Genomic DNA, 27,438 nt, shown 5'->3' on the forward strand with positions numbered 1-27,438 from the left:
GAAGAGTGTCATGAAAGCATAATCCTCTCCTGCTTTTATTATTTCTTTTATACAGTGGAAATTAATGTTTAATTTAGTGTAGTGTTCATGCTTGGGCATAAGAAACACTTTTGGCAGAATCATGCACCAGTGTTCCTAATTTCCCGCTTTTCTCTCACACTGGCCTTCTCAATCGCTGTGCAGTTTCTATGGCAACCCTCATTTCTCGTCCCTCTCTCTTGGAGCTCACAAAGCAGCCTCCCTAAACCTTAATGAATGATGCAAAGTTGTTTCCCTCTTAAACACAATTATAAGCTGCAAATAATTTTTCTTTCAAACGCCGTCACACTGAATTGATTGCATGAAGGCCTCTTGCATGCCCGCATATTCAAACAGAAATAATAACGGGCGGTTGTGCGAGGCTGTGTTGGTGAAATGGATGGTATTTCCATGTGAGGATTAGTGTTATTGATTAGTTTATAATCCCTGTGTTTTAAGCATTAAAAAAAAGAAAAGTAGTCAGATGTTTCATGCTGCATCCTCAATAAACCTACCGCAGGCCATGTGTTCATAAGACAAATATGTATACGGTTGATTGATTCTGAAATTACCCACAGTTTGTTTATGAATTAGATTAATGTAATTACATGATATGCCTCAAGAGCTAGTGTGGTTACTCCAGTCTCAAGGACAATATATTTGGAGTTACTCATTGCTTTTGTAAGGTGGCCCAGAGGTGCAAATCAAAACAGCCAAAAACACAACCGCAAATAGAAACCAAAAACAAATTTGCAGTTGTGTTTTTCTCTTTGCAGTTTTGATTTTCACTTCAGGGCCACCAGACTTTTGTCTGAGCTGACATGCAGTAACAACAAGTGGAATCTGTTTAAAATGCATCCACTATTTTTTCATTCAACTGGTAGGTAAGCCGAAGCTGATGGAATCTCTACACTACAGTGTGAAGTCCATTATCATGCATTAATGGAAACCCACTGTCAGATCATATCTGTGTCACCCCAGGCCACCCAGTGATCCATGGCATGTGTCATCACCCTGACTTATGGGCTCGGTGAGGAGAAGAGACTGTGTTTGTCATTTTTCTTTGATCCGATCTGCAGCCGGGGCGCAAAAGGCGCTTTGTTATTCTTTCTTGAAAGGCATCCGTGTCTTCATTTTGTATATGAGAAAAAAAGCAATATCGAGTGTGTCATCAACAAGTGCATGAGAAATATCAAACAAGGCCGTTCACCACCTTACACATGACAGGAGAAGTGGAAATAAAGTAAATATGGTTCACAGTCAATTTTATTGATGTACAGACCAGTAAATAACCGTTATCAGGAGTAGCATTCAAGAAAGGAGTTCTTCACCACAGTATATCAGGAGTGCAAGGACCATTAGCTGCTCTGTACCATGGATATTATGCAGATCTGTCCTTCACTGCTGAATCCATCTTCAAACATCCAGCAAACAAACACGTTAAGTGAAGGAAAACAGTCCACAGCATAGGTTTTGAAGAAGTATACAGAAAGCTATTTTTTTCATAAACATAACCTTTCATCCATTACAATAAATATTTTATTTGACTAAATCTACAAAAAACATATAGTGTCAAGCTCTAAAACCATATCTAATATACCTGGAGTATTTACCTGGAATATAAATGAACTTGTGGATACGGGCGTGTGACGACATTGAGTAATGCAGTGCATGTTCACAGTTTGTAGGCTTACCTATACACTTGCTCATAATTGGCCGATATACTTTTATAAACTCATGTTCGATAAATTACTTTCAGCGTGGAAAGGAAAATGTGTGACTTTTTAAAACATCTGAATAAACTTACATTGACTTCAAGTGACATCAGTCGTCCATGAGTATGATTTATAATACACTTAGAGATAAAGGAAACAACGAGAAGTACCTTTGGGTGTCTGTTCGGCCACAGGTAGAAAAGATCAAACGGTGCGTTCGTCTTAAACAAGAGGAGATGCTTGAAAAAATAGAGAAGCACTGCACTTCACCTCACCAAATCTTTGATATCTAAGGCCTCAGGTATTTCATAAAAATTCAGTATCCAATTCCCGATTCCAGATTTTCATCTGCTTTATTCACGCTCGCGCCTGAAATGTGTGCTGCTGCCTATAATGTCCGAAGGATGTGCTCTCCTCACCTGTGGATTTCCTACTTTTGCTGCTTAATTTTGTATAAACGGAGAGCCAGTGCTGTGACAATAGTACAATACAAAACATCCCCAAACATCCTCGATAAGAAATACCCTTTTGACAATCACAAAAAGTCTTTGAGGGTCTTACTAAGCTACCGTACAGTTACAAATCCAAATGGAATGTTTCTTTGTACCTTGTTTGAAGTCAAGGCAGGATTGAATTGGTCCGTCTTCTCCAGCGTGTTTCTAAGCCTTGAGTTAAAACCATTTTCCCAGATTTGTCAGGAAATATTATGCAGCAGTACAACAACAACAACAAAAAGCATCTGTGTCTCAAGAGCTGTTCACATTATCAGAACATTACTGTATGAGGCATGAACATTTTACATTATCCCTGAAAGAACACCGCCATCATCACCATGGTGCCTCTCAACGCACAGTCTCATACGTCACCTTGCTGTGCTTTCCGAGCATTTCTCAATCTGAGAAATGAAGAATAAATAATGTTTGTCGACGGCAGATGTCTTTTACTTGCTGTGGATGTCCTCGTGCCTGATGATCTTGTAGGTGACCCAGTAGAAGACGTTGAAGATGAGGAATGCCAGAGGAAAGGCCGCCCTGGAGATAGTGTCTATCCTCTTGGCTCTGTCCACAAACTTCTTCTTCATGGTGTCTATGTCTTTGGGGACTGATGGTTGAGGGTTCGGAACTGGAGCAGCGTTCTTGACAGCTGAGCCGTCCTTCGTTGGCAGACACTGGCTCATGTTGTAGCCAGCAAAATTAAAGCGGCCTTCACGCATGTCATCATCCTGGAAAACGAACATGCACATGTGGACAGAGTGAATGTACTCAGTCTTTTTAATAGGCCACAACCCAGGGTTGTTGTAGCACAGTGAACTAACACGAGCATCAATCGTGATATTAGAAACACAAATCTAAGATTATCCCAAGATAACCTGGTGCCCTTCAATGACAAAACATGTAGAACAACTGTTTTTGGAAGAAGCTTAAAGGTCCAGTGTGTAGAATTTCAAGCAGTTAGGTTGAAGACTGCAACCCCCCACTTCACCTGCCTACTGTGGTGCTTAAAAGGCAAAGGCACTGGTGGACCCAGTGGATGAGGACCCACCCCCTTTGTAGATAAAAAGGCAAATTCTACTAAAGATGATTTTAAACAATAGAAAACAAAATTATGAATATTATATTCTAATTTGCCACTAGATAAAATCCCATACACTGGACCTTTAATTCAGGCAAATAATAATATTACTTCAATATTCCAACAAGGGTCTACAACATGCTAGCAGCTAAAAGCTAATGTGAGCATGTTTAAAGGCTCTCAGTTACGATACTTGCATGGTAATGTGTAACATATGCCTAACATGTTCACCATCTTAGTTAAGCACGTTAGCATGCTAACACTTGATAATTAGCCCCAAACACAAAGTATAACTGAGGATGATGTCAGTAGTTCTCAACATATTTAATCATAAACCAAACATTTGGCAATTTAAATGTCTTTACAAGAAGAGGAATCCCTCCACCGTTGCATATTCCTGAGCTTTCTTAATTTTTTGCCCCCATTAAAGGTTTTGCGCCCTTTAGGGCAAATGTGTGATTTTGGGCTAGATATATAAAATTGACCTGACTTGACAATTTATCCTGAGGGGTACATGAATGTTCGTACCAATTTTTGGTGACAGTCCATTCAAATGATATTGAAACATTTCAGTGAAAAATTAAAAGTAAACCTTGTAGTGGTGGCCGAGGGATCCTCAAAGGTATTAGAATATATCATTTCGGAGCCATGAATGTCTGTGCCAATTTACCCAAAATACTGTGCTTCACTGTAGGAGTTAAAACATTGACCATAGTGGAGCTAAAGCGGATTCACAGAGTCACCATAGTTATTAGGATTCATCCTCTGCGTACCCTGAATCTCATTCAAAATCTAATAACAATCCATCCAGAGGCTGCCAAGATTTTCCAGTCTGGATAAAAGTGGTCTCGTTTATTTAAAGCTCCTGTTCTTAGGATAGGTGATTTTTGAGTGTCATTCCCAGCTCGTCAAGCTGACCTTTTGACATCGGTATCCCTAGAGCCACACCATTAGTGTGTATAAAAAGTTTGAAAACCAAGCAGCAACCTTGTAAAGACTTTGAAAGCCTACCTTATGATTCCTCCTTTGTCTTCGCCTCAGGCGAAGGAACTCTTTCTGTTGCCTGGAGACAAAATTAACCCCAGCATATTCTAGCAATGCAGCAAATACAAAGAGCAGACACACAGCCATCCAGATATCAATGGCTTTCACGTAAGAGACCTGGGAGAGAAAACAGATTTCCTTTGTTAGATCCTCAAAGGTGAGAGCAGCAGCTAACAGTTGAAATGCAGTGTGAAAATATGCACTGACTTAAAATCTTAGTTCATACTCTTTTACCCTTCTGTATTCAATTCGAGTGAGATCTATAAAATGGTGATCTGCATTTCTCCTTTTATCTGGCTCATTATGTTAACTGGGACTAAATCACCATAATTATCAGAGGTAATGTTTGGTAACAAAGGTATCAGAGCTGCCAGTAGACTCAGTGATTGCACAGCCATAAACAGTGGGGGAGTAATACCTGCTTTAATTATCAATGGAAAGAGAACTGTAGCATTAGTTTGTGTCTTTAACACTGGTTTTTGGTCTGTTTCCTTTGTGAGGATGAAGTTGAAGGCCTGTCGTGCTCATCATTGTGAACACCTGACAGCTGATTAGCATGCGAAGAAAACAACTCAGCTGTTCGAGGGGACTTAAGGCGTATTGAGTTATTGTTTTTTTTCCAATCTCAAAGGCTTCTCTTTAAATATTAATCAGCATAAGCCTTTTATGTAAGAATCTCTGACGTGACCGAGACCTCTTTGCAGTGCTCGTGTGCAGACTGATGTATAGAGAGTGATTGATCATCAGGATCTGGCTCTCAGTGCCTGTAGTACCCTTCACAACATGTGCATGGCAATTTACCCTGATTGGAAATAAGCTACCACAGACTACCGCAGCTGCCTGTAATGTATATATGATTAAGATGACAACAACTTCATCGCGGTAAAAAAAAAAAAAGAAAAGAGAAATGTTGAAGCTTTGAATTGCAGCAATCAGGATAAAGGAGCTGCACAGTTAAAGTCTAATCATCTCTGAAATAATGTGATTATTATTCACTGGAGTAACACAGTGGCCTTCATATAAAAGATATTTGAAAGAGATAGAACTGTTTATCTTTCGAAGTACTTCAAACAGTCAGCAGCGAACTATCCTTTCATTCATTGCTGGCTCCTTCATTGTTTGGATTGTTAATTTGTTTTCATATTTGCTTGGTTCTTATAAATCTGCTCTCTGTCTACAGTAGCTGCAATATTTTGCTGCTCTGCCATTCTGTTGGGTCTTTAGTCCTCCATAGATATATATAGAGACCTTTTAATTAATCATCAGTGAATAGTATTACACAGGGCTAGAGATTATTATTTGCTTATGGACATGTATCAAAATTCAAATATGTGTATATATAGATATATCTGCCAGCAATTGAATTATTACATGACACAACTTTCATTTAACCTACGTTTAACACTCAATTTGTGCTTGTAAACTCTGTTAAAGGTTCCATATTGTGTTAATTTTCCTATATAAGATGTTTACCTTTTACATTGCTGCAGCACCTCTATTCACCCTCTATCTAAACGCTCAGTTTCAGTGCCTGTCCGTTTAAGAGAGGATATTTCCCACAGTATACACCCACTAATAGTCCTGGCAGAGTCAGCTAATATGACCGCTTGCTAGCTGCACTGCTTACTAATCTAATCTAAGTAGCTACATTTAGCTGCAATACGCAATTATGTTTAATTATTATGTCATAATTTATGTTCTCTTGCTTCCTCCTAAACCCTAAAGTTTGTGTTTTCCTTGTCAATTCCTTAAAATGCATCATCGGTACCGGCTCTGTCTCTTTGCAAAAAGTGGAAGTATTTATGTTATTTTACATGATGGAGACACAACAATTTCTATGTGTAGATATGTATTAGACCTGCAAGTGCAGGACCTATGCTGGTGAGCGAACTAAACCAGATTCACCTTTGGAAGAGAAGCTCTGGAGCCGGAGCTTTGGGTGGTCATGGTTAGCACAGTGGTGATGCCTAGCGCCACTCTAGCAGGAGCGGCATCCATATTGATCCAGAAAGACACCCACGAGAGGATGACGATGAGGAGGGACGGAATGTACATCTGGATCAGGTAGTATCCCATCTGTCTCTCCAGGTGAAAGTTAACTTCTATGCAGGTGAATTTACCTGTCCAACAGCGAGAGAAACCCAAATCAGCTCCCAAACCAGGTGTCACATGGTAAAACAGCACTGTGTCGCTTGTGTGTGTTCTGACCAGTGTTGTAGTGTTTTGTGCAGTAGCCCAGCTCTTTCTCTTCCCTCATGATGAACTGCGGCAGTGTGAGCCCGTCTGACACCTGCACTGCACCGTTCTCCAGCCACTCAAAGACCAAGTCATTCATGGTGTAGCCGACTAGAGACAGAAGAGAACAGATGAGTCAAAATTTTGATAAACAGTCGATACTCACTTTAGAAAGAGAAACGACAAAACTGAGGGAAAAAAATTCCAATGCTCACAACTTTCCAGCTGCATCGTACAAGTTTGGACGTCCATCGGAAAGTTCTTCAGATCCATCGGGCACGACAGAATGAGAGTCAACCTGCGATTAAAGACAAAGTCAATCAGTGAGATGAATTAAGCAGAGTACACAATGAAGGTGTGTTATTTGAAGAAATATACCTGTGAGTGAGTCGACACAGGAATTTGCTTGAAAATTTCAACCACAGTTGGTACTTTTTTGGGGGGTATTATCTCTATTGTGTGCCTCTGTCTCCTGTGTGATAGCCTCTGACACACAGTATCATGTAGGATTCCCTTCAGCAGGTTCCTATCACACTTTCATTACTGCAACTTATTGTCTCTGTGATGCATTGTGGTCCGCGGTCCTCTCCGCTCTGTCATTTCTCTCATGAATCGAGCGGGCGGCTAACCACCTTTCATCTCTCCTGTTGACCCACTCTGCCTCCACACCTGACCACCGCTCGGCCTCGGGCAGCCCCCTAAATGGACTCGAAATCGATTTGCTTTAGATCGCATCATCGCAGAGAAAATTGAATGCTGTGCGTGATTGAAGTTGCATTGAAATGAAATGAAACATATTTTCATATCTTGTACTTTGAGTTTTGCTCAAATTTTCGTCTGATAGGCTTTTATAGTGTCATTCTTCCTGACTGGGTCGCACGTAGATTTGGGTACTGTTCGCATTTAAACTGATATTGTATCGGTACCTGGAATTCGGTAACTTTTTGGGATACTTTACTCTCTCTGTAATGACTAAAATGTCACTTCAGTTGATAAACATAAGTCACCAATATGAATGGCATTGCTTAAAAGGAGAAAGCTGTTCAAAGACCTCGAGAAACCGTTTATACTCGGCGCACTTTACTCAAACGGGATAACTGGACAAAAATGGATAAACTGATGGAATATCAGCACAGTACTGGACTATACAAAAAATATAAACAACCGTCATAAGGATGTCACCACAGCAGTGCTTGCATACTATAATATTTCCCCTTAAAAAGTATGCAATTCAGGTTTCATACTTAGGTTCCAGATATGCAAAAAAATCTACTGTTTTAGCGTACTAAACAGCATGTTGCTAAGGAATTTCAAAGGAGAAATGAAAGGACAAGGAGTTTTGGCTAAGGCTAGTAAAAATGTTAGGATAACGTCAATAAGCAGTTTGGTGCTTTCTCAGGTTAGATGTGTTACACATATTGCAAACACTACTATAAAGATGCACTTTCAGGTTCCAAACCTTGGCACAGATTGATTTAATGTGACTCAGTACTCGGTAGTACCAATGTAATTCAGTCGGTACCATTAATTGATTTCACTTTATTATCAGAAAATATTCTACTGAAATTACATTTTGTACACCGCTAAAAACCACAAGAGATTGTACACCACTAAAAAAAATTATTATATTCCATTACTGCCAATATGTCTCCCCAAATCTTACACACTGGACCATTAACTGAACAACAAAATGAATAATACATATGTATTACAGCAGACATTATGAGTACATTGCTGCTGTGTAATGAATCTAATCTCTCCCTTTAACATTCAGTTCTCAGTCCACACTGACGCACTGAGACCTACATAGAACCAGAACTCTGCTTCAACAATTTGACGGGCTGAGGCTGTCGGACTCTAAATCTTCTGTTTGATGGTAGAAGCTGATGTTATTCAAAAGAAACATGAGAGCGGTCGGACATAATATAACCAACGAGAGACAACATTATTTTAAGTACACCAAGCTCGAAAATTTGACTTAAGCGTTTGACCCACAATTTCGATGCGAAGAGGGACTGTCATTCGTGTCTTTGCTGCAGATTCTCAACAATGCCACTGAGATTAGCTTACCCTCTTGCAATACGTGTTCCTTTATTAAAAATCTACATTGCACATAGGGATGTACTGTAGTTCAGTGAATTATGCCGTTTCAAAGGGGTGATTGTAATGAGGTAAAATCCATTTTTAACTGTATCTCTTCAGATTGAAGGTCTTTGATGTTTGAGAGGAAATGTAAGGAAAGCAATAAGTGAGCATGCCCTGAGGTGATTTATGCATGAGCGTTTGGTTCTCTACAGTACAACTCATTACTGTTAACCACCTGAGCAACAGACCCACAGAGACAGATAGTCTTTTGTCTGACAGTTCAAAGCCAAAAAGATCTTCAGTATGCTATCATAGAAGATGCAGAAAACAAGAATAGAGTGACAATCGAGTCACAAGCTAGAAGCAGTACAATTTTTACTTTTTCGTTTACTTATTTTTTCTTTAAAGTGTTGTTGAAGATTGTTGCATAATATTGGACAGCACATCACCAGAGAAGTCGCTAACAACTGCTTTTATACCCTTTACTGTAGCTATCAACGGTATTAGCTACTAGCTGCCATTAGCTAGTTAGCTCAGTTAGCCGCTCGCATACATCTTCCAGCTGAAACTATGCATGCACTTTAAGACTATCACCTCTTGAGGTACAAAGTGGTGTAGACCATATTAGACCCGATTCAAGACATAGATAGTGAAAACATGGAGGGACATAGTAAAACAACATATTTGATAACCCATTAGCTTCCGTTGGACATCAGCTAGCGTTAGCATTCAGCCACTTCCTACGTATCACTTCCATTTTTTATTGTTACACAATATGATGTATACATTAAATCTAAAATGTCAATGCATATCTTTGACACATTTTTTAAGCTTAAGTCTGGAAGTGAAACACACTGGATGTTATTAAAACAGTAATAATAAAGTAGCCATCATGTTTATAGTTCCGGATCAACTGGGAAATGGTAAAATTATAACAGTTTGTCAAATTCCCTACGTTTAAATGAGTGGAACCTTGAAACACAGTCGTATAGCATCATCTTAGCATTTGAGCCTTCCACACTGAGTGTAAGGTCAGAGACAAATGGCTGTTGGGTGAATATGGACCTTTAACCGACTAACCAACTAATAGTTGCAAAAATATTTTATGTAGTTCACTTTTGCCATAGTATACATGTCTGTCTTTAATTCATGATTCACTTTTAGTTCTGTTGTTGATAACATCCTATCCAACACCATCACCTGATGCTGTAGAGGACAGTCCCATCCTTAAAGATCCGCAGCAGCTTGTTGTCTGTCGTGACATCATGGAAGTTGGCTCCTTTCTCGTTGGCGAAGAAGAGGTCAGGCTTCCATATGGAGTCCAACATGGACGGATCCAGGTCGAGGGAGGAATCTGGGTATTTACTATAAGCCAGCCGAGGGTCATTCCACTTCTGCCGCAGGAAGATGTTCACTCTGTAATCCTGCGGAGACGACAAGTGGCTTTGATATTTTGTTCTGCAGTTATTAGAATTATGATAAAAGGTATTGATTTTGTAATATTGTAAAAATGTTATTAATATTTAATATAACCTCTTTTTAATGAGGTAGACAGGACAATTGAATTGGTAAAGTGATGTCTTATTCAAATGCTCAAAAGAGCAGCTTAATAAAAACAATAAATAGCAAGGAAGCCTCTATACCTATAACTCTACATTTATTTGACAGCTTTGGAGATTGCTTTTACAAGCAAAACATATGATCAGCTTAAAAAATCTGATTCTACAGATCTACAGAGCAGTATAAAAAAAGTAGCAAAATTGTTTTCTTCTTTCACCTGCATGTTTAAAGGTGCAATATGTAATAATTGTAATCACTGCTGTTACTTAGTATGCTCAGTTAACCGTGCAGCTTGCAGTCGAATTAGCTGCCTGGACTCGGAACCCAGAGCACCAGGGGGTTGTTGGTGTTGTTTACTTTGAGTAAACCTCAACTCTTAAGTTGGCTAACTGGCTAAGCATGCTAATTTCCATAGATATATCTGCAACACAATACATAAGTCTTTGAGATAAAGCCAGAACTGTTATTTCTTTACATTCCGTTGATAATTTAATGTAAATTTTGACTATTTAAAACCAACATTCTTACATATTGTACCTTAATTTTATACAATAGCATAATATACAATGATGCTCTGGAAGAGACCAATCGGTACTTTTACTTTTGAGTATTTAAGAACATTTTATTGATAATACTTTGAGTATTTTTGCTCCTTAAGTGAAGGATTTGAATACTTTTTCTACCAATGGAGGGTTGAGCGAGTACTCTGCTGAAATGAGTATCTGGTACAGATAAAGTACTTTTTACTACAAGTATGATTGAAGTAAAAGTAAGTAAAATGTATCATTATCTTTGCTTGTCATGAAGGAAAACCCTAATATGGTAGTTTATTTATTCAAATGTATTTTTAAAAAACTTCCACGAATAGTTACTGCTCCTCTTGTGACCAGAAACACTGATATGCTAGTGGGATGCAGCTAGCTGGTTAGCATGCTAACTTCAGGAGATATCTCTGTAACACTATCCATCCATGTCATAACTGTTATTTCTTCAGTTTCTGCTGAATGTAATAGCGTTGGTATTTTTTAGTATGTTTTTCAACTAAAATGTGTACATATTGCAGCTTTCAGTGCTATGAATTCCAATTACGGATACAGATACAGATAATTTAGTTAGCTGAATGGATACAGATATAATGGCGTACTCGCTCATCCCTGCAACAATGACTTTCTTGTTAAATTCACAATGTCACATTCACTCAATCATATCTGCAATCATACAAAATATGATCCATAACAGTCCTGTAATATATATAAAAAACCAACATATAACAAATAATAAAAAGAATGATGAGTGAACAAAAAAGAATTCCAATGCACATCTGGAGAAATCTACATCATCCAACATCATCTAGGTGTCAGTTTAATCTGTCCACATGGCCAATTTGCTGATTATCAATAATTGCAACTTGCAAAACACTGATCTTATCATAACTTTTCTTAATAATCATGATTTGGTAAGAAGCATTATAGACACTAAAGCTGGATTTATAAAATGTGATTATAAAAAGTCTGACAGTGTGCAGTTAGTGGTAAACTGGGGTGCCACAAAGCTCAGTTGCTCAGGGTAATTGATATGTCATGATGATGAGAGATCCTTATGTTGTTTGACATTTCATCAGCATATTGGCGGTTCCAAATATTTGCGGGCATGTCTAAAGCTGCGTAATTCCCTGGCAATCTCATGAGCTCCGGCTCCTGCGCAAATAAACATCCTTCAATTAAGATTTAAGTAGTTATTATCACTCATTATGAAGGCTTCGATCGGGATGATTTCAATGCAGCCTTGCAGGTTGTATATTTTTATCCCTTAAGCAAGTTGGATGCCTTCACACATCGTACATTGTAGATCAGCTTGTTTAAAAACCCAGACCCCCACCCACAGCTGGCTGCACTACAAGTGAGTTATCATTAGGGATTTATTGTATGAATTATTAAACACGAGGTAACATGTGTATGAGGGAAGAAGGCTATACTAATTTACATAAACAGGCTCTCGTGGGCCCGCCAATACACTCTTTGATGGCAAAAACAAAGTATTTTCGTGAATGCATAACACAGCAATGATAAAGGTTTAATAAAAGAAGGTTAGGTAAGAAAAAACACAGGATGATTCAGTCTTAATTTAACCCCTGAACGCTCGACTCACCATTGTAGTTTCTGCTATAGAACCAAAGCTGTTGATAAATATGTTGCAGGTAACATTAACTGGTGGACCTGCAGGTTGAGGGATAGATAACACATTGACACATTGGAGAAATCAGCCAGAGAAAGAAATGCCAGAGGAACTCACCATGGTTGTCTCTGTGACAGAGCCGAAACTGTTGATAAAAATATTGCATGTAACGTTTACGGGAGGACCTGTGAAATGGAATGACAATGACATGACAGGAAAAAGCCTTAAACCATATGATCAAGGACGACTGGGTTTGGAACCAGTAGAGATGTTTCATCATGAAATTTTGGAGTACACAAGCAGCTGTTTCACTGTGTATGTCAACATGCATCAATACCAACAGGCACTGTTTCTGCTTTTTGTCGTTGTTTTTTTATCGTTTCATGGGAGCTCCAGGAGTAGATGGTGACACGTTGCATGCTTTGTTGAACCAGAGGCAAAAGATCACCGAAAACATGAAAGAACCAACGAAATAATCTTTCCTAAATTTTGCTGAAAGTTGTTAAAATCCAGTTATATTCAATCTGAATAAATGTATCTTCCAAACTGTGTCAGCTTTTCGTAATCTTTGATGATGATAGCTCGTATGGTAATCTCTTTTTGGTTAACATACTTGAAACACATCTTTCTCTAAGTCTATACAGATTCAGCAGAGGATGCATGCACACACAGACAAATCCATGAACACACAAAGGTAGCAATTTAGAGCTGCAACAATTAGACAAATAACGGATTGATCGACTGTAAATGAATCGACTATTTTGATAAGTTGTCACTAGAACAAATGAGAAAAAATTGACAAACAAACTGCTCATTAGTTGATGAATAACTCTTAATCCAATTTTGAGTAGCTAATGATTAGTTAATGATTATTTAATAAAGAAATTAGTGAGGAAAAAAAATGAAAATGAAACTTGTTAACTAACAGAGAGGTTCTAATGATGTAATGGTTAATTCAGTATAATGCACGACTTAACTTGACGGGACACAAAAGGAGTAGGTTATTATAAGATGATGGTGAAGTAATGAGGGAATAATTAGTAACTACCCAGTATTATGTATCAAGCATTAACTAATGTTTAAGTAATAAGTATAGAGTAAGTCGGTTACAGTTTTGTTCCGTCACCGGCGGGTTCAAGGTTAATCTTGAGCCTCTCATGAAGAAAGCTTTCAGTATGATCGATTCAGATCAGATCAGATCAGATATTATTATCATTAATTGTATTATTATTATTCAGATTGTTTAAATTATTATTATTATTATTATTATTATTATTATTATTATTATTATTTATTGTTTATTGTCTTCAATGTATGCACCTTATTCACTAAGACAAATTCCTCGTTGGTGTAAAATCCCTCTTGGCAATAAGTCTGCCAAATCTTTCTGATTCTGATTCTGATCAAAGTAATCATTACTTCATGATATATCAATAAAGGATCTCTCATTGTGTTCTCTCGTAACTCTCATTATTTATCATGTAGTCATCCATTTGGGGTATTATTGAAGTGCTTATTATCAATTAATCAATTAATAAGTTGTTCTTGATTCATTCCTTACTCTTCATTAATCACTTGTTACCTAAATCCTTAGCTAGTCTACTAAATGGATTAGGAGTTACTCATTAACTAACAGTTAATTAGCAGATAGTTACCCATTTGTTTCTTGGCAATAACTAAATATTTTGTGTAATAGAAATATTACACAAAATCAATGAATCATTCAGAACGCCAAACAAACCACTGGTTCCAGTTTCTGTGATATTAAAGCTGCTGTAAGTGTTTGTTTGTTTTGTTTTTTATTATAAGAATGATTGTTAAATATTCTGACACTATAATCACTGTTACAGATTGTTTGGTCAGTACCCCAGGTCTCTCCTCCCGTTGCTCATGCAGTAAAAGAAAAAAAAAGGATTTTCTGCTATCCCTGCCCACTTAATCCAATCAGGACAGAGAACTCAAGAAAGAGGTGGTCCGGTCTGCTGGTGAATGCACAGAGAGCAGGACCCTGCAAAACAGACAGGAAGTAAGCAACATTTACAGCAGCTTTAAGCTAAATATACTGCATTTGGCCGTTTGTCTGCTGGTTGGAAAAAGCTGTTTGATTAGGATAGAATTGGGTTTTCCTGATATTTTTTGTACTTCATGAATAATCAATCAATAGAGAAAGTAAATCTGCACATTATTTGATCATGAATGTCCCCATCAGTTGCAGCCCGTAATATTTTAGTAAATCCGAGCATTCTCCATTCAACTCTGTGGGTAAAAAGTACCCAGCATGCTCTAATGAGTAGTGTCATTTTTACTCCACAGAGTGGCCTGAACTGAAATCTCGTTGCCAGGCTTGGGAGGTTTGTGCCATTTAAAGTCACAGCAAATCTGTTTCCACTGTCTGATAAGTGAAGTTGTAAGCCCTTCCCAGTGCCCTTCCCCTGTGCTTTCCTCATCAATACTGCATGGCGCTCAGTATTAATATTTGCCTCGGTTTGTCGTCAGGTAGCAACATTTAACAGCAGAGGCAGAAAAACAAAGCATCCTCATAACCAACTCAGCAAGGAAAATCTAGGTCAGCCTTCAGAAATACAGTTCAGAAATACACTCTCTTCAAAGTATGACAAGCAGGTTTGCAACCGAAAATCATCTGTTTACATCGCAGTGGGTTCGTGCAAAAGTGTTTGTTTTCCTGCTGTGTGCCAGACGGGAAGCTTTATCTACCCCAAAATACAGAGTGAATACAACTCATGCTCTCTTTATTAGCTAGAAAACAGCTGCCACCACTTCATCCCCCCTCTTGCCGGTGTTAAACAGGCTGCCCATCTCCCATCTTAAGTCCATCTCAGCAATCTTGTCCACATTTCTCGATGGAGAGGAAAGGACCATGTGTTTCTCAATCCTACAGATCAATCCCTGCGCTTCACCGTCTGGCTGCTTCAACCGCTGGAATCCCCCAAACCCCAACAAATCCAAGCCCCACCTGACCCGGCCTGGAGTGGGCCTGAGCCCCCCAGTGGGGCCGGCCCTCTTCCTCCTCACTCAGCTCAGTTCCAGTGACAGATGCTGTGTCTGTCCCCAGCATCACAGCAACAACAACAGAGGAAGTCGGTAGCCTGCAGCCTTGCCACGGGGGCACCATCCATCATTTGGCCTGTCATGGTGGCATCCCTGTCTGCAACTGTGACTGTGACATCTACAAGCCCCCCCTTTTTTTTGTTTTGGTTTAATGAAGATTCTGTCTGACATAATTTGACCAAATGAAAACGAGCGTGCAACGTTCGAATGAAGGGTTAGTTAATGATTTCATTCAAGCCAGGACAACCATGTTACTGTCAAGAGAAGTGATTGATTGTCTCTTATCAAAGGACATCACATAGCAGTCAGTGGACCTCCAGATAAGCAATAACGCCAAAGTCTGGTGCGCTTACAGCGGTAATGTGAGTTCTAAGGTGGTTGTTGGGAGTGTAACATGAGGTGTGTGAAGATTTCAAAGAGACGTAAACAAACCTTTAAAATTTGGTCGTATGCGTGCGTCATACCCGGACGTGCGACCCATGAGGGAGTCCAGAAAGTCTGATGGAGACAGGTTGGAGGATGATCTGGAATCGTGCTCCTTGGCATCCACAACTCTGGAACACACCACACACAGGGAAAGAGAGAGGGAGAGAGAAAATTACTTATAAGTGAGCAGTAGTGGCTGAAGACCAGGAGTTAAAGCTTATCTGTCGCCTAGCAGCTGCCTACTGGGCAAGCACAGGGAAACTAGAAAATGCGTTACAGAGCACTCACACACTCACACACACACACACACACACACACACACACAGACGTATCAGACGGATCTGGTGTGATTTCGACGTCGTGGGCTTCTCAGGAGCGGTATTTCTTTCCCATCATGCCAGATTGCTGCACAATTATTACAGCATGCTGCCAAGCAACATTAAATGGATATTGTCATGATGCCACGAGAGAATAAAAACAACATTGTTACGTGCGTACATGTAGCCTATATATTTTAAGATTATTCTAAAAGGTGGAAGAAAACGATCAAAAACAGTTGAAAAAAACAGGGTAACTTTCATCAGATGTTATCACAGCAGCACTCAAACAATTACCAACTTATCTGTGCATAACAAGCAGTTACCGAATGCTATTCCTTCGCTTAATCAAGCATATATTTAATGATTTTCATTACTTTAGAAGGAGCAATGATTTTGTTCTAAAAAAAAAAATAATAATAAAAAATCAGTTTCCTGGGTAAATAACTCGGCCTACCTGAAGTTGTTTGTCTCCATGAAATACGTGAATAAAGCTGCCAGAACCTTAATAAAGGAGCGATTCATTCCTGGTGGGTTTCCCATGTGCTCACTTTTCTATTTCTCCCATATGTTTACATTGGTCAAACACATAATCCAAATCGGGGCGCCGCTTTCTTCCTGACCAATAAGTCGTGGGCGTTTGGCTGCTCTTGTGGCACACAAAAATACAGGAGACATTCCTCAACGCGGCCACGGATCATAGTTTAGTTTCACGAAACTCTGACTCCCAAAAACAGATTCGTCGGCGCGGAGGTGCGAGGAAACATCAGTGCTGTGGTGTGGACGGACGCGCCGAGATGGTTAAAAACTCCATAACGCGTCGGCTGGGCGCTCTCCGCTCGTCCGCTGCGCTCAGAACTCACAGGAGACGAAACCCCCGCTGGCCTGTGTGGTTACTTGTGAAGTGAAATCTGTCTCTTCAGGTGGAGGACGATCCTCTGTTGAGGAATGGGAGTGGAACGCCTTCTCTTATTTCAGCACTTGGACAGCTCCCGGCTCCGTTACGCGCAAGCGCAAGGCTTAAAAGTGGTGAACGTGAGTTGGTTTTCAATAAACGAGGGAGGTAATCACGAGAAACACAATCAAACATTGTCTTCGGTGCGCCTTACATAACGAAAGGTGCCAGATTTAAATGTTACAGTTTTTTTTTTTTTGGCATCACATGAGAGTGCGCGCAGCTGCGCAACCGGATCAACCGGGATTGAGGAACGTTTCATGTGTTCCAGCGGTTTAATGGAGTAAAATTAATTATCTGAATAATGTTTGAGTGGAAATCATGGAGTTGAAAATATGCCACTTTTAATGACGCACGATTAGAATCAGTCAGAGATGTAGTACAGCTGAAAATACAGATTTATTCTGCGCGTGCTAAACGTCAGATGGACTGGGTTTCTCTGACATCATCACTGGCTCTTATATTTACGTACGCACTGTGCCTTTTTTTGGGTTCCCATCCTCGCCTGTTTAGTGCAACCTACATCCTCGCAGAGATATGAAAAGTGTAAACAAAGGACGCACCAGCGAGAAGCCGCTGGGAGAGTATTTGGTACTCCTGTTGCCCTGGAAACAGATTTCCGAGGCACATCATTGGAAATGCTGAAAGGTTGGCCTCCCAGAGCGAGACGGAGGAGAGCTGACTGACAGACAGACACACACACAGAGACACAGACAGACGGAGAGGAGATGGCAGGAAATATACTACAGGCTGGCTGAAGCCCAAGGGTGGAGGAGCGGAGGTGTAGTAGGCCACATCCAGACATAGTTTTTTTTCAGTATATATGCATATAAGCTGTTCCTAGTATTGATACAGAGCCTGTATGGGAACCTGGCAGCGTGAGGATGTGAGTGGGCCGATGGACCACAGGCATCAATGACTCATTCCAGGCATGTGCTGCTGTGGAGGAAACAGCTAAACTTAATGTGAGGAGAGAAAAAAAAAAAAAAAAGTAGTGTTTCATTCACATCAGGCTGGGGTGTTGAGAGATTACTCTCTACTCATGACAGGCCTCAACGCTGTGACACGCCCGGGGCCATATTACAGTTTAGTCTGACACTTGGTTACTGACCAGTTTCCAGATCATCTCAGCCCGAGGACTTCCATCCTTGTTCTCCTCCTCTTCCTCCTCCTCCTCCAAATTACAAGTGTCACCATGTATCTCATGGTGGGAGATGTAAGGGCTTGCTCTGGTGTGGGGATTTAACATTAGAGGTCTGGTGTTGTTACAGAATGTTCCGCTTCATGAATACTGCATGCCTCGTTTGAATTATTTACCAACAGGCATGTGTGCTGAATGTCCATATATAGTTTTTATTAGCAAAGAGAAACAAACAACCTCAGTGTTAAAGGTGCGCTGTGTAGTTTCGGGGAAGACGAGAGAGATCCCCTTTGAACAAACAAAATGGACAGACTCGCTTTGCTTTCGTGACTGAACAAACTGAATAAGCAAACTGACCTTACAGTGATAGGTAGGGTCCCCCCCGTGATGTGACAAAATAAAGGGCTGTTTGACGGCAACACAAAGCGCTGAAAACATTCTAAACTTAGCACACACACCGATATATATTTTTTTGGTGGGACTCATTCCAGGTGTCTAAAATACGTCTTGCGGCTGGTCCAGTTTACAGCAGTACAATGCCCTGCTTCCTGCCAGCAGTACATGCTGCATCACCACACAGGCGTAGAGCTGATGGTCATCAGTACCTCACACAACTCTGCATCAAATGACCCCAACTATCACTTCAAAGGACAACACAGTTTCATATGGTTTAACTTTGTTTACATTTGGCGAACCCCGCCGAATTTTTAAGCTTCAAACAGTGTTCGGGGGACCTTTTTTTGCCCTGAGAACAACTTGTTTATGAAATAAATGTTCCTGTGTTTGAATCATTACCTTATTTATGTTGTAGGCATCAAAGTTCTCAGTTTGAACTTCTTCTCTGGAAACTGCATAGCGCCCCTTTAAGTATCACCCAGACTCATGTGGATGACTCTCATGTCACTGTGCCTGCTCCGATGGCAGAAATAACATCTATAAAAATCAGAAAAAGCTGCTTTAATGAATACATTTCCTAACCGATAAGGGCCAAAATCTTCCATGAGCTCAACTCATTTACTCCCCATCTCCGAGACAGCTGCAGTTGGCTCGTCTGCGTAATGACAACCAACCAGAGCTTCAATTGGCCATTAGTTTCCATGAGGAAAAGACTTTGGGCCAGGTAGGTCATGTAATTAAAGGAGAACAAGTCAAATCTGCGTGTCATTAAGGCGAGCGAGGGGGTTGTAGTGTCCCTCTGTCCCTGCGCAAGAAAGGGAGAGAATAAAACAGAACAATCCCTTTGACTAGAACTGTCTGTCTGCCTCATTTATCTGGCAGCTTCCGCACAAGCCATTAAAATTACTGGCTCAAGACAGACGAAGGCGCTATTTTAAAGCTGCCCACACACAACAAAGATTGGTCGCCGCTGCCCGTTATTCTGTGGGGAATTAAGGCTTTTACATCATCTGGTTTATTGTGTTGTCTAAAAGGATTTGCAGCTCGATTTATAACTTTAAAATGAAATCCTCCTCAGTAATCGCACCGTTATAATATTACACCCAAAAATAACACACCAATCAGTTGATGTTTGCATCTATGTGAGTATGCAGAAGGAGAAGAAGAAGAAGAAGAAGAAGAAGAAGAAGAAGAAGAAGAAGAAGAAGAAGAAGACGAAGAAGAAGAACAAAGTTGACGGATGCTCCATGTAGCGTGCTGCTGTCATTGATCCCCCTCAATAACTGAGGAGTTGTGGACCGGCTGCAGAGCTCACCTGGCAACAACAAGCAAGGCTTTACCACCCCAATGCTCATGTGCACTGGACTGGAGACAATTGAGAGCTGCAGAGTATCTATTGCTCCATCGATTCCTTGTATCTTTATCCCACTTAATGACTTTTTCGCTCTATAATTCAACTCATGGAGCTGATCCCGGGGCCTAGCAGGGATGTACGGGCAGAGAGGTAACTTGTGGTGGGAGCTGTTTTGATGAGGCAACATGCTGGAAGAGGAGGAGGAGGAGTGTGAAGGATTTAATGAGTGGATTCTCCAAGAGAAGGAAGGATTTGTGAATCCTCTGGTGCCACAACACCCAACACACTTATCATAATCTCTCTGTCGGAGCAAAAAGGAGCTATTTTGAGGGCTTGTTTGGCGAACAAGGGAATGATAAACATGTTTAGATTATGTTGGCTGAGACACATGGACAAATGTTTAAAGGAGACTGGTTATGAATTTTGCGTTTCTTTCCTTTCGGTCAGTGTTTTTCAGTCTCTTAAAACTTAAAGGTGCAATATGGAAGGATTTTCGTTGTAAATTACTAACAAATAGTGAAGAAATAACAGTTTTAATGTTGGACAAATATCTGCTAAAGTTAGCATGCTAACCAACTAACCCCTGTCTGCCAGTCCAAGGTTTATGTGCTAGCCTGGTAAACACCAATGCTCTCCGAGCTGCCAGTCTGGATTGCTAGATGCACAGCTAATTGAGTTAACTATCTAACGGCAGCTAGCAGTTAGCAGCACGTAGCAGTTACTGGATATATGTAGTTGTTTTTAGTATGAATTCGACAGCTGGCAAATTCTTACATATTGCACCTTTTAAAAATCCCACGCCAACAGGTGCTACTTTTTCAGCTTCCTCAGTAGTCAAGCCTTTAACTCTGTGACATCACACTACATCGCCATGTCACACATTTGCATATTTTATGCCTAGCAGCTAGTTTGGCGCATATGAATTAATTTTCCGCAGCTGCTTTGCTGTTGTTAGTGGTGCTGGCTCAGGCATGTGTGAGCTGATCAATCAGAGCAGACTAGGTATTCAGGAGGCAGGGCCTTAAAGAAACAGGAGTTCCAGACAGAGGGGAGATAGCGTGTTGCAGAACTGGACAGTATGAGAAAACTGATATTAAATTTTGTGCATTAAAGCATGTAAACCTATTCTAGTAGTGACCCAAAATAAAATTATGAGCCTGAAAAGAATATGTGTCCTATAGGAGACTTCATTCTAGATATAGCAGGAGCTGTGTGAATCAACAGCCTAAATGCTCATGAGGATGTTCCTCCTATAGGTCGCATTATTCCTCAGGCCAAGTAAAGGGAGCAGCACGAGTCTTCACCAACACTCATCTGTCAATCACAGCTTTCCTTCATCAGTGGGAGCAACAGAGCCTTTCTCCATCACTGAGCACTGAAAACCCGCTGATCCCCAGTCTAGACCCCCGTCCGCGCTCCACAGTCACTCTGTCTCTGCACATCCGAAAAAAACTGAATAAAATCCCTTTCACAGGATGTATACATCATATCGAATGCTGAAGATGTTTGTGCCAGTTTGTTAAGCAATTGCTCTTCAAGCGCACGTTGAATCTGTCATGTAGTTTTCCTTCAGATCTGCATGTCAGGATGTCTCCCCTGAGTTCCAGTTTCTGTGCAGTCACCCAAACCTTAAACAGCACACATACACACATCCTCATTCCCTGGCCAATGTCTGCTCCATGTTGACACTGGCTCACAATTTATCTATTTCTAGCTCGCAGGCTTGTCTCACTGAGCATTGTCACTGGAGCTGTGCAGCTGTCAAAGTGATGCAAGAATAGATTGAAGATTGGATGCAATTTGAATTGCTGAACTGGTTTACATCAGTTTCCTTCCTTTCAGTGCAGCCTAGATGTATGTTATGGGACCAATTACCCACGAGAGGGACACTGGCAGAGCCGCAGCTCTTTTACCCTGGCTTTTTTAGATATTTATGAGGAAACTAATCTCTTATGTTCCAGGACTTGTGTTGAATATTAATGCGTGTTGGTATTCAACTATAATGTGACCATTTTTTAAACTGCGCTCGGGAAAACGCCCGCGGCGGGGGAATACTGTCAGATGTAACATCTCTGTCAGAAGAAACAGGAAACGTTATCATATCTGTCATATAGCGGGGCATGTGCAGGTGCGCCGTTAAAAGTCTCGCTGTTAGAACACAAGACATGATGTGCTTGCACAAACATGGCTTCATAAAAGTGACTAGCATGCAGCTTGTCAAACTGGAGAACACATTAAAGTTGACTCACTGTCACACTCAAAATGAATCCCGTTCTATAGAAGTGAGCGGCACGCTGCACCGAGAGAGGGTTATCTATGTCGTTTTCTTGCTCCAGGAGTGAATTTAAACTTAAATGCCACCTACAGGTAATTGAGCTTGTGAGCTGAGCTGCGCTGTGTGTGTGGTTCTGAGGTAAAGGACGGCTGACAGCACACAGAAACACTGTCCTCTATCATCAAGCATCAGTGTCTTCCTGAACGGACACTCGCCGTGTCTCTCCTCATACTCCTCACCTTTGTCTTGCTTTTAAGTGTCAGAAAGTATCGAAGGCTCGCCACGTTCACAGCTGTGCTGCAGCTGTATTTTTTTACTTCGAAATTTTCTCTCCAAGCTGAGACGTGTTTCCATCGAGAACCTGACTCGTTTCTTGCTCGGTTGTGGTTGCTTTTCTTGATGTAATCGAGCTATATGTACGAATTTTAGTATAAAAAATAAAACATTTTATTAAAATTATCAACAGAATGCGAAGAAATAACAGGTTTGACATTATATCAAAGACTTGCTTGTATTGTTTGGCAAAGATATCTACTGGAATTTGCATGCTAACCAGTTAGCCCTGGCCAGGTCTGTGGCACGATATCACTTTGTACCACCGTCCAACATGAGAGTCTTGCACCAATTGATATTCTGAGATAGGGGAAGTTAACGCTCCAGATGAAAACTAGTTTCATCAATGTGCACTTGGATGAGGCTAAATCCCTCCAAGACAAAAAAAAAGACAACTGTTAGCTTGTTTAGGTTAGCAACCAGTTTAATGTGAGGGTACTTGCCATTTTCAGCATGTAGGTTGCTTGCTTGTCGTTTGTCGTTTCATGTATGAAGGGATTCCGAAAGCAGTAATACACAGAATTACTGTTTTCAAAATCACTTCATTCCGCCTGCAAAAGGTGCCCAATAACAGACTTAATGCCAAAAGCCAATATTGGTGTTTATTTCCATCGCTGGCGACAGCTCTGGGCAAGGGATGAAGTTTGATGCTGAACTCTCAACATTTCTTCTAGACTAGTAAGTAGTCTAAATACCTGCTGATGTTGGCGATTTAGCAAGGTAGCCAAATGTATAATGTTGTGTCACAGTGCTTATATGTTTGCTAAGTTAGCTGTTTGTCCAATGCCTGCAACATGTTTGAAGAATGATTTCAACAGAAGGCCAGTTCTTGCATATAGCCCCTTTAGTGGTTAAAAAACATTACATGTAAAACTGTATGTTTGTGTTTGTTACATTTTTAAAAGTTACAGATAAACAAGACTTCTAGTACCACTGCAAAATCCATGAACCAGTGATGGAATTTACACAATTTCAATGAGACAAGGAAAATGATGGTTTCAGTGCATTATTGTTTTGTTTTTAAACAGACAGAACCACTCTTTTTTAAGGAATGACCATTGGCTGAGTTCACAAAGGAAAGATGTTTGAAAAATATCTTCATGTTGAGTTCATTGCATCATCAATGAATTACTCCAGTATATCATCATCTTTTCCTTTGGGATTGTGTCCTTATGAAAACAGTAAAGCAGCACAGCATTTCACCAGTGTTTGTAGTGCCAAAATTTTTTTTAAAATGTTGCAGGATATTGTCTCCTACCACAAACCTTAAACATTTAATTTCAAAATGCCACATCTAGATAACACTTTAAATAACCATAATTAATAAATGGTACATTTATAGTTAATCAAACTTCAGTTAACAGTTATTTCACTTTTTGCAAACAATGAAATGCTCACTGAAACATTTGTCAAGCAAGTGTTAATTGTTAAGTTGCAACTGATGTTGATAATACTTTGTAAGTAGTTAATAAATACTGTGTAGTTCATCTATAAACATTATGTGGATGGCCATTATAAAGTGGCAACTGTAATGAATGAATGTAATGAATGAATGATCAGCCTACCATTTAATAATGATGGCTATTATAAAGTGTTACTCACATCTATAGATATATAATACAATTACATTTCTATTACATCACACCTTATAAAGTATAAAGGTTGTAACTAATGGCTCTGTCAGTGGTTAATAAATCATTACCTAAACTCTAAAATAATTTGCAACCCAAACGTTTTTCTTCTTAATGGTTTGTATCTTTGAACAACTGATTTATTGAAGATTGGTTCTAGTCTGATCATGTAAAATGCTCAAAAAATATTTAAAAATTAACAAGTTATGTCATTTTGTATTTCTCTACTTTATCATCAAAATACAATAATTAGTCACTAGTTTGGATTTATTAAGAGAAGATAGGCCCACATCTTGATCACTCTCTTCACCAGAGTCTCACATATTTTACAGTAAAATAGTCGAGATCTCATTTTGCTTCTCGTTGGCTGGTGGACTCTGGATGTGGAGCTGTCAGATCTTCCAGCGGTGAGAGGCGGTCAGAGTTAATACTCCTGACAGCTCCGAGGTCTTATACGGATCTTTGAGTTTCATTAAGTCAAAGGTTGACTGAATTCACTCTCTGACCAGTTAGTGGTCTGAACTTTGAATAATTCAACCAGAACTATCAAAGCCTTTTTTTCTGTTATTCATTCACAACCATGAACCACATGAACTCTGAGGCCTTCTTTTTTTTTATCGCACAGTGTCGAATGACCGCCAACACTATTCTTTCTTCTGCAAACAGAACCAGATAACAGATTTACATATTCAGGAGAGGTTTAATTAGCTACAGAGTTAACTAATCAATCCCATAATCGCAAAAGCACACACATGGAAACAAAGGAAATCACTGAGTGAGAGGGAAGATTTTTAGAAGTTCACTCAAAGGAAAAAAAGAAAAAGGTTCCTTCATGCGGATCACATTGAAATGATTAAACAAGATATGGGAGCTTTACTGAAGACCAACTTTCCCCCAGTGATAGTCAAATCCTTCTTTAAACTTGATGAATGCAAAGTTATTTCCTCCACGCTGATCGCCATGGGAACAGGGCTGAAACTGTCTCCTCCATCTAAGAGAGTTAATGATTGTCTTCTTCAAAAGACATCCAATAGCATTCACAAGGCGAGGAAGAAACTACTACATTATAATAACACAGAGAAGAGCGTTAGACACAGCACAATAGATAAATGACTGGATAATTGTGGATACGAGTGACTTGTTTGTGCTCTTTCATATTTTTGAAAAGGCAAATTTGCTTGAAATTTTTCAATCGTGTCCTTCACCTTCAAGTGATGGAGAGCAATCAGCAGGTTGGAGTGAGGAGGGTGCTGTCATAGCTGCAGGAGCGGACACATAATCATCCTCACAAAATATCTTCTCCTGGCATGAAAAGGAAATAATCTGGAGGTGTCCAGGTTTTGGGTAATGTGCCAACAAAAACCCATATTATTATTATGAGTGGAAGAAAGAAGAAATAATGACATTAGTTAGCCTTTTTAATTCCACTATTTGGGCTTCACACTGAGCGTACATTGCCACAAGGTCAACCTCACTTTTCTAATTTGCCTCTATCTAAATTGTTCTCATCGGCTAACGTATTCAGCACCTCTCCGGAGCAGCCGGCGAGACTTATGGAGAGCGGCTAGAAGAGAAAATGAGACGTACAGGGAGAAAGAAGAGTAGAGGAGGAAAGATATTTTTAATTCAGCCTTTTCAAAGCTTTGAATAATCAGAAAATGGGCAAAACAATTTGACATCACAGAATGTTAAGTAATTAAATTCTATGTATTAAAGAAGAACATATGTGGCGGTTCACGGACATTTAAATTTCAGCTTGTAACTGTGTCAATCACTGTCACTGTCCGTCACATCTTCGCACTGCTCTCACTCGTCTGGCACCGTTATCACTTTGGAACCATTTTTAGAAAACCGTGGGGCAGTAAACACAGTTTCCATGGAAACATCAGCGAGACACACATTGATAAGCGGATTGGAGCAGCTGTATTTCTCTGATGACGAATGAAACCTCAAAAGCTGAGAGGGCTTCAGCTGGTGAACACAATTAAACACTGCCAATATATGCAGGGCAAAAGAGGGATCCACATAAGCAGAGGAATCTATTTGATTTTTCATTATGAGTCAGATAACAAACGACTCTTATCTCCCTCTTTTCCTTTTTCTTTTTTTTTTTCTGCCCAAAGCACCCTTTGGCTCTGCCTGACACCGGGTCTGCTTCAGTATCTGAGCGCAGTCGCAAATGGGCAACAATTTCCAATTAGATTTTTTACTTTACAAATGGATGTATTGATCTGCTGCAGCTGTTCTCATCAAGCTGCAGAGAAACAATCAGGCACAGTTTAATTTGGCATCAGTCAGTGGTGAGAGCGGAGGAAGACATAGAAAGGTCAGACATGTTTAAAAAATAATCGGCAATATCGCACATCATGAATTTTAAACAAGCGTTGGATTACATTTCTGGCATCAATAATTTGTCTTCTTCCCTCCCTTTATTGAAAGATAATCTACCAAACAAAACACACAATATCTTTCTATGGCCCAACAATATATGAGACCACATATTGTCTTGGATTTTGGATATGGTTATCCTTCTCCTAATTTTAACGGTTGCATTTACAACAAACTGAAGTGTAATTGTCGTTATACTTGGACTAGGTTAGAAGGACTCCATTCATACATGCATTCTGGCATTATTACAGTAATGTTTGTTAAGATTAAACTGGATTAAAAAGAACATACTGAAGATTATTTGTCAAAAATTTATTTGTGTAACTAATTTGTGAAAGTACCCAGAGTCATCCCCACGGTCTTTTCACAAAATCCATATCAAGCTATAGCTTGATATGGATTTTGTGAAAAGACCGTGGGGGAGAAAGTTAACCATATCCAAAATCCAAGACAATATGTGGTCTCATATATTGTTGGGCCATAGAAAGATATTGTGTGTTTTGTTTGGTAGATTATCTTTCAATAAAGGGAGGGAAGAAGACAAATGATTGATGACAGAAATGTAATCCAACGCTTGTTTAAAATTCATGATGTGCCATTTTTGCCGATTATTTTTTAAACATGTCTGACCTTTCTATGTCTTCCTCCGCTCTCACCACTGACTGACAAACTTAAATATCATGACTTTTTTTTTACCATATATGGTAAAAAAAATATCATGATATTTAAGTTTGTCCACCAGCAGCTTT

General features: G+C 39.8%; 1 protein-coding gene across 3 annotated transcripts; it reads right to left on the reverse strand.

Annotated features, from left to right (window-relative positions):
• Window positions 1–1,257: 1,257 nt before the first annotated feature.
• On the reverse strand, window positions 1,258–17,413 carry glra2 (glycine receptor, alpha 2). Of its 3 annotated transcripts, none has more exons than XM_030427670.1 (9): window positions 16,674–17,413; window positions 15,906–16,027; window positions 12,522–12,589; window positions 9,870–10,093; window positions 6,800–6,882; window positions 6,558–6,695; window positions 6,255–6,469; window positions 4,317–4,466; window positions 1,258–2,955 (listed from the first exon to the last, which is right to left on the reverse strand). In XM_030427670.1, exons 1-9 carry the CDS (start codon window positions 16,757–16,759, stop codon window positions 2,674–2,676), a joined length of 1,368 nt encoding a protein of 455 aa, XP_030283530.1. In that variant the 5' UTR covers window positions 16,760–17,413; the 3' UTR covers window positions 1,258–2,673. The 3 variants fall into 3 exon arrangements, with proteins under 3 accessions (XP_030283530.1, XP_030283529.1, XP_030283531.1); XM_030427669.1 differs by lacking the exon at window positions 12,522–12,589 and adding an exon at window positions 12,378–12,445 and having other exon boundaries at window positions 16,674–17,410; XM_030427671.1 differs by lacking the exons at window positions 12,522–12,589; window positions 16,674–17,413 and having other exon boundaries at window positions 15,906–16,009.
• Between the last annotated feature and the right edge of the window lie 10,025 nt (window positions 17,414–27,438).

Source organism: Sparus aurata, chromosome 9, assembly GCF_900880675.1.
Source record: "Sparus aurata chromosome 9, fSpaAur1.1, whole genome shotgun sequence".
NCBI lineage: Eukaryota > Metazoa > Chordata > Actinopteri > Spariformes > Sparidae > Sparus > Sparus aurata.

Coding starts and splice junctions, on each gene's coding strand:
- glra2 (XM_030427670.1), bottom strand. CDS start 16,759: ATGGGAAACCCACCAGGAATGAATCGCTCCTTTATTAAGGTTCTGGCA. Junction 16,028..16,673: donor ATGGAGACAAACAACTTCAG/GTAGGCCGAGTT, acceptor GGTGTGTTCCAG/AGTTGTGGATGCCAAGGAGC. Junction 4,467..6,254: donor CCAGAGCTTCTCTTCCAAAG/GTGAATCTGGTT, acceptor TTTCTCTCCCAG/GTCTCTTACGTGAAAGCCAT.